The sequence below is a fragment of the Zonotrichia albicollis genome, chromosome 2, assembly GCF_047830755.1.
Source record: "Zonotrichia albicollis isolate bZonAlb1 chromosome 2, bZonAlb1.hap1, whole genome shotgun sequence".
Classification (NCBI taxonomy): Eukaryota; Metazoa; Chordata; class Aves; order Passeriformes; family Passerellidae; genus Zonotrichia; species Zonotrichia albicollis.
In genome coordinates, this window is record NC_133820.1 from 105,493,386 (window position 1) to 105,512,154 (window position 18,769).

Below are 18,769 nucleotides of genomic sequence, written 5' to 3' on the forward strand. Positions count from 1 at the left end.
CAAAATCCAAACTTTTGCTGAGGTTGTTCTTGGGGGTAGCAGCACTGAGCATTACTGTGAAAGCACATTATCATCTATCTGTTATTTTAATAACTAATGAGATATCTCAGATTCACTTTGTTACTCTTTTTTTATTCTAAGTTGTGAATTATGCACAACAACAGCAAAATGAAATTACTGGGTTTAATGAAAAGATCTGCCTTTTTGCCGTTTTCATAGCATAAGACATTATTCCACTTAGTGTACTCATTATTCCACTTTCGTTTACTAAAATGTATTGTCTTTCAGGGTCCCCCAGGGCCACCAGGACTTCCAGGAGAGAAGGTAAGACTCTTTAATACAAATATTAAGTCCATTTGTTTATTTATTTTGCATACCAGATCCTCAAAACTCTGGAAACTAATGTCCTAAACGTGTGAGGTTTTTTTTATACTCAGGGACCTATTTCTGTGTCTTAATGAACATCATAAAGAGAGATTTTCTACCCTTTTTTTTTTTCAAATTGGTTTAGCCCTGTTATCTCACTTAATCAAATCAGTAGTAATTACAGCATTCTCTGGTTATTCGAATTAATTTTAAGTGTCAACATTTTCACAAAGTGTTGGATAAAAGAGCATATTGACCATAAAATTATTTGATGAATTTCAATCTGATTTTTCACCAGTTGCTGTGACACAGGGCTTAAAAAACAGCAGGGGAGTTAAGACGTGATTATTTATTTATTTCACACATGCATTTAAAAGACATATTCTGTCTTTTATATTCTCCCTTAGCATTTGACAAGTACATAATACCTTCATATGTTCATCTGTATGTATGTATGCACTGCAAAAAAAAAAAAATTGACTAAGTGTTTGTAATTTACATTTTCAGGGCTACATGGGCTTGGGCTTTCAGGGTCCCAAAGGTGAAAAGGTAGGTCTCTAGTAAACTTCTAGAGAACAACTGTCAGAAATATTCTTGATACTTAGTTTTAAATGAAGAAAACTCATGAAATCAATCAGTGGAGAAAATCAATGCTGTGATTTTTGGAAGACTTGAGTAAATCTGTAACTTACACCTAAATGAAAAGTCATGAGCAGCAACATTTATTAATGTTGATGTTATACCTGACGTTAATTTAGGTCGCCATCCTGTTTTCCAGCTGTGCCTGGAAAGCTGCTTTAATTTGCAGTGGGCAGATCTTGAAACATTTATTCTGTATATTAGTACTCACCATGAGATTTTTAAAAAAATCAATTTAATTCTAAGGGATGAGATTTAATGTACTGTTCAGAATGATCAGAATTAATTGTTGTAGGACTCTAAAGCTTGTCTGCCTTATTTTGGTTTGGTCATGCACACATTTGAAGGAGATCTTTCAGTTGTCCCCTTTTATTGTGTTTTGACACAACCAGGAAGAGGTTTCAGAGCACACAGACTGGTTTACTTTTAAGTGAGTCTAAGCCAAGAGATGTGCTCCAGAATCCCATTTATTCTCTTAATCAGCATCAAATGGGAGGTAATACATGTCAGCTTTAATCTGTCACCTCTCACACTGAGAGGTCTAGGCTAAAGTGCCTTATGTTGTGTTTGTGGGAGCCAAGAACTGCATGCATTCAAGGGCTATTCAGTAAATTCATAATGTGTCTGAGCACTTCTCCAGAAGCTTTTCATGAGTGTCATTGACAGAGGGCTTTTGCAGTGTAAGTAAATTATATTACTTAGGTAGGATGTTTTTGGTTTTGGTTTCTGTTTTTTTAACCACCACCACCACCACCTTATTGATAGATTTTGAGTCAATATTCCTGAAGGATAGATTTTTTTGTGACATGACACATTGTTGAAATTAATTTGTTATCATGAAATTTATTGAAAAATGTTGGAAAAGGTGACGTAGAAGTGTGTGGAGATTTCCTGGAATCCTCAGGTCTGTCTTTAGCAAAAGATAACTGGTATTGCTGTGCATTACTGCTTGACAGAAATTTATGGAGTCTGTTCAGAGGTGTTTGACTGTTAAAGATAGAGCTTTTGCACTATAGAAGGAGGTGATGCTCTGACCCTGTAACGGACACATGCAGACTAAAAAAAGTCATCCACAGTTATCATCTTGAAGTTGGCCTTTATTGACTTCCATAAAACTTTTGGAGCACTATAAACTTGGGTAACTTTTTCCTTTAGACATTGACTTTCTGTACCTGACCTCTTTCCTCCTAATTTCCTTCCTCCTGAAGGAGGCACTATAAAACTTAGGTACCATTGTTGTAATTATTTAGATAAGTTTGTGGTATTGGATTAATCAGTCTTGACCTTAAGAGTAGATTCGGAGGTCTTTCTTCAGGGCAGTCTCTGTTGGTAACCAGTTACACTGTAGTGACTTCTGTAACCCTTTGTCTTGCTGATTTTGTTGAAAAAAGAGTTTTTAAAGAAACCATCTAGCTATATTTTTTAAAGCAAGTGCTAGTTCTCTTTAACGTTACTGGTCTTAGCCATATTTGATCTCAGTGTAATTCTGTTTTCAATGGACAATTCTGGATTTGTTATTGACAGGGAGAACAAGGGGTACAGGGCCCCCCAGGACCCCCAGGACCAGCACCTCATATGAAAGAAAAAGGGAGTGAAATCATAAAGGGAGAAAAGGTGAGATACTAAATGATTAAACTTCTTGTACTTTTCATTAAAGTATAATCTGTAGGAATTAGCAAATAGAAATGACGCAGGAAAAAGAAAATACAAAGTCACCCAGAGCAAAGTTTTCAAAAATTTCTGCCTGCTTTACTTTATGGAGGAGTTTTAATTTTCATTCTAGAAGTCTCTCTAAAAAATACACAATAGATGGTAAATGCATCAATAATTGCATAAATAAGTAAGTAGCAAATGACTTTCTGAGGAACGAGGATTGGTAAGGATAGGATATTCTAAAAATATTCAGAAGGTTTGAATTAAGTAGCATATACTCAACTTTTCATACACACATTTGTGAAATCTTAGTGCTGATGAATGTTTCAATTACTGAATTAAGCAGTCAAAGCAATATATACTAGTAAAACAAACTAGCGTAATGGATTCACGTTTGACCTTTGTCTAAATTCTTGCATATCATACTATTAGGCATAGCTCTTGAAATGGAGAACAGGATTAAATGTGCTTTTGCTGAAATGAAGAATTATTTACAACCTAAATGAATAATGTTTAAGTTTTGGTTCACTAATTTACATTTTTTTAAAATAATTTCATTAGGGTGATCCAGGTGAAAAGGGTGAACAAGGAATCCCAGTGAGTATTGAGGTTTTTTTTTTACTACAATAAAAATTGTAAAGACTCTGATAATACCACTGAATATCTTTATACCTATTAGTTAAAAGCAAATTTGCTTTGGAATTTGGTAGTATTTTTAATCTCATGACTATTTATTTTCCAGGGATTGCCAGGTTCAGGTTTCAAAGGAGACAAGGGTGAACCTGGGCAGCCTGGTCCACGTGTAAGTATACTCAATTTTATCAATATCATAATTGCATTATGATAGTGTATGTTTCCATTAGCTAACTAGTGTATGTTTCCATTAGCTAACTAAATTTAGTAACCATTAGTTAAACAGCAAATTTACTATATTTCAAACAAACAAGTTTTGCTCTAGAACAGGTGTACAGTCAAGGTAGTAGTAACATACAGTAATGTTAGTATGTAATATTTCAGTTAACTAAGGACTTTTAATAGTGGCTTGCAGTGATCAAGGTGAAGGCAGAACTCACATTAATCCCAATTGAAGAAAGATGAAGTCAGCAGCCCCACGTTGAGTGCAACAGAAGTCATTCCAGAACGGAAGAAAATGCAAAGAAAAATAATCACTCTCTAGGAGTGCTAAATGGAACATGTTGAATTTATTTCAAATACTCTCATGTGCAGTTGAAAAAATAAGCCTGCTTAGCCTGAGGGTAGAGATTTGTACAAAGAAATTGAAAGGAGCAAAAAATTCAGGTGACTGAAATCCTTTTGCTTGCTGGTTTCTAGCCTGGTTGTAGATGCTTGAGGACATAAGGTCTGTTACGTGTGTCTGATCTGACCCATATCATAGTCTCATCCATAGAACTTGTCCATGAGTCATGCTATATCTTTCATAGCTGAGCAGGTAGCAAAACTGGACTTTTTTCTACATTCAAATGTATCTAAAGTATTCTAAGTAATTCTATGTTTCTTGAGGTGTGGGTCTTGATAAATGAATAGGCCCAGCACACCTATAGGCATTCACTTGTACTTCCATCTGAAAAAGAAAACTCTCCCTTTCTACTGTGTTTCAAAGTCATATGTCTTATTAACTTTTCAGTAAAGTTATGTGATGGGATTATTTTTCTATCATATATGTATTTTTACTCTTATTGTAAATGCAAGCTTGAACCTGGAGGAATGGAGATATATTGGCTTAGAGCTTTTTGACAAAACCAGAGCATCTGAATTTATCAAAAGTGCAATTTTCAGTTTCTGAAGAGCTCTCTCAACTAAGTTTCTCATATATTTTATATATATTTTTTTCAGGAAATCATATCTACTTCTGAAATTAAGCTAAGCCCTGAAAGATGATCAGATGTTACAATCTGATGTTCTAGTTCAAAGAAACTAAACTATATTATTAATTCTGATTACAGTGTGTATTTGAAGACTAGCTTGACTTTGCAGATCAAAGTTTTAATTAATCATTAAAAACTACTTGTAACCCTTCATTATAAGAGCCCATACCTGCACACCTTAATGGGGGTGGCCTGTTCTCATTTGTGCTATCATTTATGTCCTTCGATTGCATTAAGACAAAATCTTTATACCTAAACTGATGGGATTATTTTTAGACTGAATTACATGCACTGTTACTTTGTATATTAAGTGCCTACATTTCCTTGGGTTTATGGGACAAATTCGTATTGCTTATGCTACACATACAATCTAAGCACTGGGACACCAAATGAGAGGCAGCCACCAGAGGGTCAGGCTACAAGCTGATGTCCCAGTCCTTTTATGGTGCAGAGGAAAGAAAAATGCTGAAAAGTAGGTTCGTCCATCTAGGTAATTTATTACATAGTTGTTGACTGCTTCAAGGGAATCTTATCCCCTCTGTAGGTTGACCCAGTGGGCTAATATTTGTAATTTTACTCTGGAGGAAGGAATTTTGAATTTCTAGTGTATCATCTGCCTTATGATTTGAATTTCAGTTTGAAGGAAGAGAATTTACCACTACATGACCACACAGTCTGATAGAGGGCCACTCTCCTACCCTTCTGCTGAAACTGAACTACCACCATATCCATGCAAAAATGTCTTGTGAAGTTGAGGAGCCTATATATAGAAAGGGATTGTTGTGAAGGAAAAAGATGCATCTGGTTCCAGTTTCTTGTGCTGTAGATATATTTTGTCTAGAAGATTGTGTGACAGGGAAATCTGTGTTATTTCTGAATCTGGGAATGGATTTGCAGGATTTTATTTAATTTGGCATCTTGGAGGATGTGGGGTAATACAAGCACTAGGCATAGTCACCATTTGTACCCTCTGCTCTTTTAGCTGAATTAGCTCACTTTGATTAATGCATTGCAATAGTGATAATTTTGTTCTAGTATTCCACCCACTGTGTTCAGAAATTGAATGTATGTGGTTGTCTGTTAAAACAGAGTGGAACTTGGTGTTTTACAGGGCAAGCCTGGAAAAGATGGTGATCCAGGACTGAAAGGAGAACCTGTATGTATTTTACTCATTTTCCAGTACTGTTTCTTACACTCAAAACAAACAACTGTCTGTGTATTATAGATACTTGATATTTTTTAGCCTTCTGAATTATTTTGTTTGAAGTAGTTGCTTTCTGTGACTTGTGACTTTTAAAATTTTTAAACTTTGCTGCTGCTACAGCTAAGATCCACCTATATTTGTCTCTTCTGGTTTCACTGCCTTCTCCACACAGGGTTTGCCTGGAGGGTTTGGGATTCCAGGACGACCTGGGGAGCCTGGCACAAAGGTGAGTAGTAGCAGCTTTTGCATCCCTTCACACAGAATGAGCTAACAGCTTTTGTGGTGTGTTCATTGATTGCATTAAGGCAGTGAATGCACATAAAGCAATATTAATTGAATGTTGCTTAGCTGCATGTCATCATTCAGAGACAGTGAAAAGTAAAATTGAAGATACCCCCAATTTAGATCTCTTATCTGTGTTGTTTAATGCAGGCTTTATTTTCACAAGCCCTTTGTCCAGCCAGCATAGGTGTAAGTGTACTTCCCTAAAACCTCTGGTTTCTCTTCAAATAGTGCAAACCAGTACAGGCTTGCAAACTAATTACTACTGCTGGCTATTATAGCATTGCAGGTACTCACCATGTGGGTGTTGTTTAAATCTGTATCAAAGTATTCATTTGTTGAGGAAATCTGAATTTGTTGGCAAAAAAATCTGATCTGGATTTAAGACATAAATTTTATTTTGATTTAGGGTGACAAAGGGGACCGAGGTCTTCCAGGACCTCCAGGAAGAGTAAGTAAAATAAATTTTTATTTATTTTTAAACTTAAAATAAAATAAAAATAAATTTTGTGAAAGTCAGAGTGCTCAAACAATGAAGAAAAAAAGAGTTACTATGAATAATCTGATCTTGTTCTCTTCAGTCATGTCCATATTTTTCCTTAATGGAAGCAAAAGTTGGGTGCAGTTCTTTAAAGTACGCCTGAATTTTGGGAAAGGAACCCTCTTCAAGTGTTTTGGACTGTGAATATTATAAGCATTGGTATTCAGTACACAGTACCCAAAAGACAGTTCAAAAGAGTAAATCTGCCAGTTTTAGGGCTGTGGTTTAACCCAGTGGGAGCTAAGCACCAGACAGATGCTCACACACTCACTGTCCCTCCTCAGCATGGGATGGGAAGCAGAATAGGCAAAAGGTAAAATTCATTAGATAAGAACAAGTTATTAATAAAAATAAAGTTAGTAGTAGTAGTAGTAGTAGTAATCATGAAGAAATGGGAGATAGCAAGGAGAGAGAGGAATAAAACCTGAGGAAGACAAGTGATGCACAGTGCAATTGCTCACCACTTGATGACTAATGTCCACTGAGTCCCTGAGCAGAAATTGGCTCTTATACATAAGAAGTAACCAGGGGAACAATTTTTTAACACTTCAATTAAAAAATAGGGTTAGTCAGGATCAAATAGATTATTGGTGGCGCTGCTTCCCAGCTATGGCAACAAATGCCCAACATCTGCTAATTTGGTTTGGAAAATTGTGCATACCTCCTGAATACTGTATTGTAAATATTAGCATCCTGTATATTGAGCTCAGATCAATGTTAGCAAAAATTGGCTAGATAATATTTTAAAATAAAAGGTAATACAAACCTAATGCATCAGTTCTTAGACCATGTTAAGATTTTCTGGCATCATTCTTTTTGAGGAAGATGCTATAAAAGCTCTCCACTTAATCCTTACATTATATGAAAGCATTTGAGTAGAACAGGAAATACTTATTTTCTCTGGTAATTCCTCAGCAGCTGCAATCCTCACTTGATGAAATGGCAAGTATAATCAAAATTGCTGAAAATTGTCAATAAAGCTAAGATGGCCTCTGTACCATCAGATGAAGATGGGGGAGATATGATGGCTCAGTTGCATGTTTCTAGTCTTTGTCTTGTGATTTAGATGATAGATGCTGGACCAATAGATACCTTTGGTCAAAAAGGAGACCCTGGAGTTTCAGGTTTGCCTGGACTGAAAGGTCAAAAAGGTGAAAAAGGTATGTATTTTGTCTCATCTTTTTAGTTGAGTTAGACTTTTAATTTTGTCACTAAAGGAAATTAAAATTGTACTCTCTGTGCTCAGGAGCTTTGTATGACAGTGTAATGTACCAGTTATTTAATTGTTTTCAGGTTATTATATTTTCCAGTAGCTTGTAAGACACTTCTGGTTCTCAGCATAGCTAAGATTGTCTTTCAGTTGTAGATGTAAAAATGATAAACTGGGATCAGTTTTTATGGCAGCTAAATAATTCAGTGAGATTATATAAGAAGTATGGAAATCAACATGAATACAAGGAAGCTAATTAATGCAGAAAATCTTGAGACTCCTTTGTAAAACTCAGTTTCTAATTTTTTATCCTAAGATTGGCTTTCCAATTTTAAAAATGTCTTTAGTAAAGAGAAAAAATCAAGCATTTCCCTTCCCATTTTCCCCATTACAGATCTTAGCCAATTCAAGAAAAATTTCTGGGGAATTTGGCACACAGCAGGACCTTTTCTCTGAATGTATTTCTTGAAGATATATATACATTATTTAACTTCAGATTTGATTTTGAATGTGAATATGCATGAATATGAATTTCAATTATATCTCCTAAAAGTTCACTTTCACTGACATTGCAGAATTCATTGCCTAATTGAAACCTTCTCTTTCTAAAGGCTTCCCTGGTGCACAAGGAATCCCAGGACCTCCAGGTATGAAATTATATCTACTGATTTTTTCACATTTGTCATGTGCTCTTGAGTGAGCAGTCCTGAGGGATATTCTCCTTAGCTCCTTTCAGTTACTGCCTGACTTTCTGAACACCCAAGCACTAACCTCCCCAGGGTCTAATCATCCCTGCAGGCCCTTTCCTCTGTATTGCTTTTCTCAGGTCTCTGATGTGATCCAGCCTTGTTCTTTCTGTTCTGCTCTGATAACTTCCTGCTGAAATTGGAAATGTAGAGTCCATCAGAGACATCCCAGAGAGTGTGACCCCATGGGGCAAGAAGAGTTGTTAGCTGGGAATGTGTGTGAGTGTGTGCACCTGAGTGTGTGTGCTCATATCTTTGTCTGGCTATCACTTCAGCACTCTATGTGTTTGTGTGAGTATAATAAAACAAGCTTTGTAGAAAGAAATAATACTGACTTGATCAAAGTCATTCCTGAAGGCTTCCTGCTTTTTTGACTGTGTCACTCGGTCTAATAAAAGTTATTTCTTTTGCCTACAAATTTTGCCTTTTTCAGAGCCTTAACATCTTCCCATTCATGGTAACACTGCTTTTATGTATATAAGTACATGTACATGTGTTTGACCTAGACCATGATACTTGCTTCTTAAAAATTAGGCAAATCATCTCTGGAGACCCGACACTTCACACATCCTGCACTGATACTACCATTACCTTCCTTGCTTTCATTTTCTATCTTGGCAGTGAGCTAAATATGAAATTAATGTGAGCCAGGGTCAGGTAGTTTCCAGGAAATTTTTCACAGGTCAGGGAGAAGATGCCATACACCACAGGCTGTAATGACAGCTCTTGGTCTGTAATTACCCTACAGAGATTGAGCTTTGTGTGACTTCTGTATCTTCCTGCAGCATTGCAGATGACTCAAAATGTTTTAATGGTGAAGTGTAATGATGACTTGTGAGCTGGAAGTCATTAAAATATGAAGACCTGTGTGACTGTACAAATAGCTAAAAGGAGATCTTATGCAGGGGTTTTGGCAGTTATCTGCTTCTTTTTTTTGGCTACTTTCACTTATTATTCTTACAAAGCGTTTTCATTTTAGCATTCCTTAAATCTGCTAGCATTGTTGAGTACTTATTTTTTTAAGTTATCAGACATGCCCTCCCTTTCTAGGTGTGTTTTAGATTATGTTTTTCATGAGGTAAGGAAGCGTGCAATAGTTTCTAGATGGAATAGCTAAGTTAACTCCAGTGTTGCCACTATTTACTACCCAGCAAAAATGTGTCCAACTAAATCCCAGAAAAGCAGTCTAATACAGATGAGGTGTGTTTGTTTAGGGACCTAACAGAAGTGAGTTTCTCTCAGCTGTAGTAAGTATACAAACCCCAATTTTTATATATCACCAGTAATTAAAATTCAGTCCCTTTTTTCTTTTGCATTAACATTTTTCCATTTCTCTCTAAAACCCTGTGAAAGTTAATGTGTTGATAATGTTGCTGTCTTTTCACTTGTCATTTTTACATTTATGTTTTACTCTGTCCAAAGGTCGACCAGTTCCAGACAGGGTAGGATCACCTGGTGTCCCTGGAGAGAGAGGTGAAAAAGGTGAAAAGGGTTCTCCTGGATTCCCTTCACCTGGAATCCCTGGACGAGATGGTTTCCCAGGCCCCCCTGGGTTGCCTGGCCCACCAGGACCTCCAGGCAAAACAGGTAGGTACAGCCCTTGGTTCCTTTCCACCTTGAGGACTCATAATGCACATTAAAAAAAGAAAAAAGAGACAAGATTATAAAAGCTGTCATCAGGATGCATCTGTGTCATGGAAGAAACATATCTGACTTGTTGATGAACCAATTAAAGCTGTTGCACAGTGTAGGAAGTCGCTTGTTTCCTTACTGGGAAAGCACAAGGATTCTTTGCTAAATAAATACTTCAAAAATGTCTACAAAATTCATTGTTAATTGTTAGAATATAACCAAACAATTGACCTTAATTCACATTAATTTGTTCTGTGTCGTATTGTGCCAATGTAGTGATATTTGTATATTTTCAATGCTAATACTGTCCTTAGCATAAAAGATGCTGTTCATTGTGATGATTTACAAGTCTGTAGTTCTAGTCTGTGTAGCAGATTGAACAGGTGTGAGAACTGCTGTGTGAGGTGCTAGTATGCCAGGAGTTTTTATTTTAAAATAAAATTATCTTAGAGGAGAATGGGGTCATAGAAAGGCTTGGGTTGGAAGAAATGTTAAAGATCATCTGGTTCCAACCCCTCAACACAGGCAGGGATGCCACCTACTAGATCAGGGTAAACACCTGCTTTATGGAATAAATGAAAAACCAGTAATGATGTGACAAGTAAATAATAACATCAGCAGTAATAATAACAACATTACACATGTTTTATTAGATTGTGATAAACGAATTTTAAAGAAAACAATGTTTTTGCTCTGCAATGAAGCAGTAACCAGGTACATGTGGAAGTGGTCCATGCTAAATAGCTCCTTAAAACTAATGCTTTAACTCATAGAAAACTTTTACTATAGATGATACTGATATTGTGGGTTAAATTATCATTCCAACATCAGGAATGATATCCCTATTACAATGGTTAAGGTACTTAAAAGTTATTGAAGGAAACATTATTCTCTATGGAATTCCTAAACCGAAGGTACTTTGTTCAAAAACAGGGGAAGATTCCTGGTTGTTGCTGTGTTTGCCAGTGAAGCAGTGCAAAATCCAGCATGTAGAATATGGAATTAAATAGCTAAATCTTACATTTTCCTAAAAAATTTATATTTTTCATACAAATTATTGTCATTGTTTAATTCTGCTCCTTTCCCAGATACTTCTTTAGCCTTTTTCAAGTACATAATGGGGAGCAATTATTTTTCATTTAACTTGTTTTTCAAACTTCACATTAGCATTTTGATTACTGGCTTCAAAATGATGTCATGGTATGTTGGGTCAGATCCTGCATCATATCATCAAACAGAACAAGCACTGTTTGTATTCTTATATCAAGCCTGAGAAATATTCTCATTTGTTACCTATTTCAGATCCTAACATATGAAGTTTGTTGTTTTCAGGAAGCTTGATCAGTGTGAAGAAGTTAAATAGATGTTGACAAGCTGCTCTTACCTAGAAAGTTTCCTAAAATGTTGAAAAAGAGAAGTCAGGGTACAAAAAAACCTTCTTAATGAATCTCTCTGAACATCAATACTCTCCATTCTCTTCAGGGTCAAAACATCAGTTTTTCACCTGTGATACTTAACCAAGCCGAAACTTAAATTGAAAATAGATTTTATGTTGAAATTGTTTGTAATCTTATTATGGCAGAGCCTGTCTTTTCTCTGTAATTCTCAGGTTTTCTTAAGCAGTGTATATGGAATAAGAATACAGAATCCCAGCTAAATTTTTCCAAGTAAATTCAATAAAGGAGTAAAATGCTATCCTGAGTTACCACTTTTCATAGGTACATTTCAGGTAGGATGTAAATGCAACCCTATAATAGAAACTTGCACTTCTCAAAGCAATATTTATTGCAATTTCATTTCAGATGGAATTGATCAGTGCCAGCAAGGAGAACCTGGTGCACCAGGTAGTCCTGGACTTCCAGGGAGAGATGGATTTCCAGGAGAAATGGGAGAGAAAGGTAATAATATTTTAAAGTTATTGTATTCTAATGCTTAGTAGCCTGGAGCTTGAGTATGTAAAGAGGCTGAGCAAATTAAGCTGGATCCAGAGAAAGTGTACTTAAAGTTAGTTAAATAGTTCATGGATGTGGAAGATGTTTCTTGACTCTCTGGTGAGTAAAGAAGGATATTGTGCTTTGAATTGTGTTATATGAACTTCTCTTGGCCGGCTCTTGGCTGGGAAGTGATAAAGGATTGCCCTGGGCTGCAAGAGGAGCAGAAGGGGTTCAGTAGAGCCCTATGCCCTATGTAAATGCTGTTCAAGGCAATTCAGGGTGCCAATTCTGAGATGCAGAATTAAAGAGGGGCAGATGATTTGAGAATGAAAATGGTTTATGAATCATTGCCATGAGTATAATTGAAGATAAAATTTTAACACCTACAGACAACCTTAGGTTGGACATTAGGAAGAAATTCTTCACAGAAGGGGTGATTGGGCATTGGAATGGGCTGCCCAGGGAGATGATGGAGTCACCATCCCTGGAGGTGTTTAAGAAAATTCTGGATGTGGCCCTTAGTGCCATGGTCTGTTGACATGGTGGTGTTTGGTCATAGGTTGGACTCAGTGATGGCAAAGATCTTTTCTGACCTAACTGTGGGGTTCTGTGAATAGGACTGTCAACCATATGTTTTAGCAGCATTGACTAAATGAACATTTGTAAAAAAGAGCTGCAAAAATTTACATGGTGGTTGCTCCTTTCCAGTCTCATTCTGTTCACTGTTTTTGTGCAGAATTATAGTGACTATAGAAGTTATCCTTTTTCTGCTTTAATAATTTTATTTTCTTTATACCTACTGAATATATTTCTTTTCTTCTTTTTGATCCTCTTCAACCTTGTCCCCTTTAACCATTATTTTAAATACTAACCCCAGAATAAAACTTGTGTTGATTTTCATGCTATTCCTTTAAAAATTTAAAGAATTTTGAACATCAACTTGCTGATATTTTCTCCTTGAAGCATGGAATTTGAAGCAGCAATTTATTTAAATATTAAATTGACATTTGCCCTGATTCCACCTGCTTGCAGTTGTCTTGAATGTTTTTGTTGTTATTCATGTTCTCTGTTGTTTTCTTTTTTCAGGTGACAAAGGTGAAGCCTGTGCCTTGTGTGATAAAGTAGGACCTCCTGGACTTCCAGGACCACAAGGGCCACCAGGTCCAGCAGGTAAAAACTCCTTAATAACCCAAGAATGAGCTATGTAGGCTACATTCTAAATAATGCAGCATGGATAAGAAAATTAATTACATTTTGTGCCACTAATCAAATTGCTTGTGAAACTAATGGAAGGACTAATGAAAGGAAGGTGGCATGTTCCTATTTTTGGCCTAATTCCAAATTTCAAATACAATTAACTAGAATCACCAGGGAAGCAGAAACTGACCACAATGAAGGGTCGTTGCAAATTGCGGCCCAAATATTTCCACAGTGAGATATAATGTGGGGACCATTTTCTTATGTGCCCAGGCTTGATAGTGACTCATACATTTGTTTCCAATTGCAGCACTAGATTCTGTGGCCCAAAAATAATTTCATTTTTGCTACCATGTGAGAGCAGTGCCGCATGCCAAAAATTGTGTTAATTATATTATACCTAATGTTTGTTCTAATGCTGTTCAGAAAAATGAATGTGGTTTAGTTAGTTTCAGTTCTGCATTGGTTACATGAATTGGTAAATTCATTCCTAAGTCAAATGAATCATCAGCTTCCAAGTTTATGAATGCAGGCATGCAATGAAGTGCATGAATCAAGACAGCCTCTCTGGCTTTAGCAGCATTATGCTGGTACTACTGGGGATGGAATGAGACACTTTACAGGGGATCACTAAGAGCTCACATACAATGAGCTATTTGTGTGTAATGTATTTTTTGCAATATATTATATTTTATGTAATAAACTAAACCATATTTTTGTCTCTCTGAAAAGGTTTTCCAGGACAAGCAGGTTTCAAGGGGGACAGAGGCTTACCTGGACTTGATGGCCTTCCAGGGGTGCCTGTAAGTAATGCCTTGCCAAATACTACATGTCTTGCTGAGCATGTGATCCAAACACATATGATGATCAGTGTATGACTGTAGTGTATCAGTGTGGTTGTGTAAAAGTTCTCTTTAAAAACTACCCCCCCCTCCCCCCAAAACAGTGCACTGATATGATAAAATTAGGGTCAATTATGCCTTATAAAATAATGTAGGATTTGAACTGTAAGAGCGAAAAAAGAGCTGTCAGATATTGGTTATACTTCTGAGTTTATCAATCATAAGAACTCGGTGGGGCACATGGCCTGCCTAAGCAAGCTAAGCAGTGGAGCTGGGTAAAGATTAGGATTTCTCAGGAAACAGGTGCAGGTATTCCCTGACCTTCTGAATTGTTGCAATAACATTTTGCTGGTGTGTACAAATACATTGAGAGAGAGACAGTGCCATCTAGTGTGGTGTGAGCAATCTAATGTTAGCATGCAGCACGCTGTGACAGTTTTGCTGAATTTTGAATCATAGAATAAGAGAAAATGCTGAGTTGGAAGGGGCTCATCAGGACCATTGGATCCAACGCCTGGTTCTCTGAAGAACATCCCAAACATCACGCCATGTGCCTGAGAGAGTTGTCCAAATGCTTATTGAATTCCATCAGGCTGTCGTTGTGACCCCTTCCCTGGGGAGCCTGTTCCAGTGTTCAACCATCCTCTGGATGTAATTTTTTTTCCTGATATCCAGCCTAAACCTCTTCTGACTCAGCTTTATGCTGTTTCCTCAATTCCTGTCATTGTTGACAAGAGAGATCAGTGCCTGCCCCTCCTCGTCCCCTCATGCAGAAGTTGTAGACTGATATGAGGTTTCCCCTCGTCTCCTCTTCTCCAGGCTGAACAAATCAAGTGGCACCAGCCATTCCTCATAGGGCTTCCCCTGCAGACTCTTCACCATTCTCCTGGCCTTCCTCTGGATGCTCCCCAGTAGTTTAATGTCATTTTTATTTTGTGGCACCAAAAACAGTATTCAGGGTGAAGCTGCCCCAGCTCAGAGCAGAGCAGGACAATCCCCTCCCTTGCCCAGCTGGCCATGCTGTGCCTGATGCCCCCAGGACAGGGTTGGCTCTCCTGGCTGTCAGGGCACTGCTGGCTCATGTTCAACTTGCCACTGACCAGGAACCCCAGGTCTCTTTCCATGGCACTGCTCTGCAGCTTCTCATTCTTTGGTCTGTCCACACACTCAGGATTGCCCCATCCCAGGTGCAGAATCTGGCACTTGCCCTTGTGCTGGTGATTGCCCATCTCTCTGATTTGTTTCTCTCTGCAAGGCCTTTCTGCCCCCCAAGGGAGCTGACAGCTCCTCCCAATTTATTGTCACTGGCAAACTTACTTAGTATTCCTTCAAGTCCTGCATCCAGGTTGTTAATGAAGATTTTGGGAAGTGTCTGCAGTATGTTTTGTAAAACACAATTAGTAAACAGGAAAGTCAAATACTTTTGAAGAAATAAAGCAAAGCTGTGAAAGTGGGTAGCATCCTAATAAGATTACTTGTAAATTATGTTGAGGCAGCACAGCATGACTCTCAGTAAGGCCAAAAGCAGAACAGCTGTAAGTGTAACACTTGTCTAAAATGTGACACAAATGACTTCTAGATGAGCAGTGTACTACCACAACTACACTTGACCTTGTCAGAATCCATTTAAGTGCCCCTATGGACACTGAGGTTTGCTGTGAAAACCTGCCTCAGCATACGTGTTCCTGTAGCATAATGTGGGCTTTGACACCATTCCTAGTGTGAGTAGACTGAGTCTTCTTCTCCCCAAAGCTGTTTCCTCACAGCTGACCCTTTCTGACATAACTTCTCTGTGACATCCCTGTGCACTGGCTTTATCACACACTGAGGTTATGTGAGCTCACTCTGTCACCAGTGGTGAGAGAGAGGTACCTTTAGAAGTAAAAAATCCAAACCATTTGTATGAATTCATTACTCAAGGAATCTGTTTCTCTCACTGAAGTATAAATAAAGCCTTGTTGCCTGAATTCAGCCAGTGAAAGTTAACTAAGATGAATTCCTTATCTATTGCCACCTCAATAGATTGCATTACCCAGTGACTGAATGTATTATATCAATGGGATTCATGAAAGAAACAGTGGGAAAAAATGGAAGACACTCTAATGTATTTAAGCTTTTTTGTTGTCATTTGTTCTTGGCACATGTTTTGCCACACCTTTATATTTTACTTTTATTGCCTCATAAGTGCTATTCATGTCTTTAATCAGACAAGGCTTGGCTGCTGTTCTGAATGCTTTTAAGTTTGTTTTACTCTGCAAAATTCAGCCAGATGGTGATCCAGCATATAATTTAACTTGGAAGAACTACATAGAGGCCAGCCTTGCGAGCTGACATTGCTTACAGCCATGCCAAAACATCCGAGTCTGATTCAGAACACTCCAGTGCTAATGAAGAGATTACCAAAGACCATGTTCTGGTTCAGGTTGAAGTGGAGGGCACACATGAGCTGTACATAGTGGACATTGCCCATGAAGCTTGTGTTTTACTGCCCTGAGTCACTAGAAATTATAGAGATTGTTCACATAAGACAAGTTCAATCAAGTCCTAGAAAATATATAGGGGAAAAATTGAAATTCTGGAAATCCTGTAGGCATACCATTAGGTAGATAGTTTCTTTCCAGAAGAGGTTACAAAACTATTTTCTGAGCACATGCATTATATTCTGATATTACCAACTGACTGGGTCAGCTGTTCAAAGTTGATGAATATTAATAATGATTGAACCCATGTATTCACATCCGCTGAATGTTATGAATAAACTACCCAAGGGAGAAGCTTTCTGCTTCTAAGACTGCTGTGTCTTGGAAAATATTCTCATTTGACCTCCTCAGTCATTGACTTGGTGGTTCCCTTAATTTGGATTTGCAATTCAGTTTCTGAGGTTTGCTTTCTTTTATAGTTGAAGGGTTTGTAGGGCAACTGATGACATCTGAATTGATGAAATTTCAGGGTCCCCCCGGCACTCCAGGACTTATGGGCAGCCCTGGGCCAAAAGGAGAACCTGGAGATTTTACCTACGATTCTATCCTGAAAGGCGAAAAGGGAGATCCTGGTTTCCCAGGACAGCCAGGCATTCCTGGAAGAGAAGGAAGGCCAGGAAAAGATGGATTTCCAGGTCCCCCGGGTCCAAAAGGAGTAGCGGTATGTTTGTTTCTTTATGTTTGCATATTGTCCTACTGTGTGCTCATTTATGTTTACTCACTGAACTGTACATTCTATCAGATCAGAATTCACATGCTTTTGTGCCCTATACATGCTTTATGTTTATTGGCCTCATTTATTTTTCCACATCTATTCTTTTACTTGAGTAGTACATTCTTCCTCAGAAGACGATTCCATTTTCACTGGAAGTAGTGAGGAAGACAGTTCTTCAACAGCAGACTATTTCAGAGCTAGGTTTTTCAGACGATTTCTTTTAACATGTCATGCAAATAAGTAATCTGACTCAAATGCATCCAGCATGGCTTGTTACTTTCAGGACTATAGAGAAAAGGTTCAAACATGAACAGTAGTTTTATTCCTTTCTGCCTTTCTCACAGCTTGATAGTGAGAACGAGTGTGAGTGATTTAGCTGATATTTGGAGATGATTGAACAAATTCAGTTATCCAAGTAGAAATTGTGAAGACAAGATTCAAGTCTGTTCTAGCATATTTCTCTTCTTGTGGAAGTGAATGCCTCAAAATCTGGCTCTGATGGAGTTGAGCTGATGTGGATATGGAGCTGAATGTGGAGCTCACCTCTGCTCCCAGATCCACTACTGGAAACATGGCCTACATGTAACAGTTAGCTGCATTGCTAGATGTGATCTCCATGTACTATTCCACATGGAACCTCATTCTATTATACTGAGTAGAAAAAATCCACTTTCTTCAACATTACAGATACCTGTGCTAAATCCCAGTTACAAAATATTCAGAGAGGATGATGTGTTCTGTCTTGCCAGCCAGGCAAGAAGTACACTTACACTTTCCAAAAATTAGGGTACAGCTGGTTTGAAAGGAGAACGTGGTCCCCCTGGCCAACCTGGATTCCCTGGAGTGCGTGGTGAAAGAGGTTTCCCTGGCTCTCCTGGGATAGGTTCTGCAGGATTACCTGGTGAAAAAGGAGACAGAGGCTTTGCTGGAACCCCGGGTTTACCAGGACTTCCAGGTAATGCTATAATGTGTTTTAAAAAATACAAAAAAATATTTTAAATTGTGCCCTTTAAATGGTACAGCCTAGAAGATCATCGGAATTTAAGCCTGAAATAAAAAGACTTGCTGATTTGAATCAGTGCTCTCTTTCACCAGTATAATTGCAATTTTTGAGGGCAGTTGTCTTGAAGGATTTGCTAGGCAAAATGGGATGGTTCAGGTTCATCCTAGTTTTTTACGAAGTTTCTACCAAAAAAACTTCATAACAAGTCACTTTTAATGGTATGAATGAACTGATAATGCTGCCAAGGTAGCAGTCCCTTGTTTTATTTCATCAGTTCCTGTACTCTAATACAACTTTACATTTGCAGGAGCAAAGGGTGAAGCAGGACGAACTATATCGCTCCCTGGACCTCCTGGGGCAGATGGCCTTCCTGGGCCACCTGGTTTCCCTGGACCCCAAGGTACAGCAGTCTGTTAATCTTTGTCTGATGATCAGGATG

General features: G+C 37.8%; 1 protein-coding gene across 2 annotated transcripts in view; it reads left to right on the forward strand.

Moving 5' to 3' along the window:
• The window catches only part of COL4A1 (collagen type IV alpha 1 chain), a 120,303-nt gene that overhangs the window by 70,958 nt on the left and 30,576 nt on the right, over positions 1-18,769 (forward strand). For both annotated transcript variants that reach the window (XR_012579140.1, XM_074535968.1), the window contains exons 11-27: positions 289-324; positions 874-915; positions 2,530-2,619; positions 3,220-3,255; positions 3,401-3,460; positions 5,656-5,700; positions 5,921-5,974; positions 6,440-6,481; positions 7,638-7,731; positions 8,393-8,428; positions 9,950-10,114; positions 11,962-12,057; positions 13,180-13,263; positions 14,023-14,093; positions 17,082-17,273; positions 18,114-18,282; positions 18,638-18,730. Coding sequence is in view for 1 of the 2 variants with exons in the window: in XM_074535968.1 (XP_074392069.1) it covers positions 289-324; positions 874-915; positions 2,530-2,619; positions 3,220-3,255; positions 3,401-3,460; positions 5,656-5,700; positions 5,921-5,974; positions 6,440-6,481; positions 7,638-7,731; positions 8,393-8,428; positions 9,950-10,114; positions 11,962-12,057; positions 13,180-13,263; positions 14,023-14,093; positions 17,082-17,273; positions 18,114-18,282; positions 18,638-18,730 (1,405 nt within the window). In the remaining variant the exon portion in view is untranslated. The remainder of the gene's footprint in view (positions 1-288; positions 325-873; positions 916-2,529; positions 2,620-3,219; positions 3,256-3,400; positions 3,461-5,655; positions 5,701-5,920; positions 5,975-6,439; positions 6,482-7,637; positions 7,732-8,392; positions 8,429-9,949; positions 10,115-11,961; positions 12,058-13,179; positions 13,264-14,022; positions 14,094-17,081; positions 17,274-18,113; positions 18,283-18,637; positions 18,731-18,769) is intronic.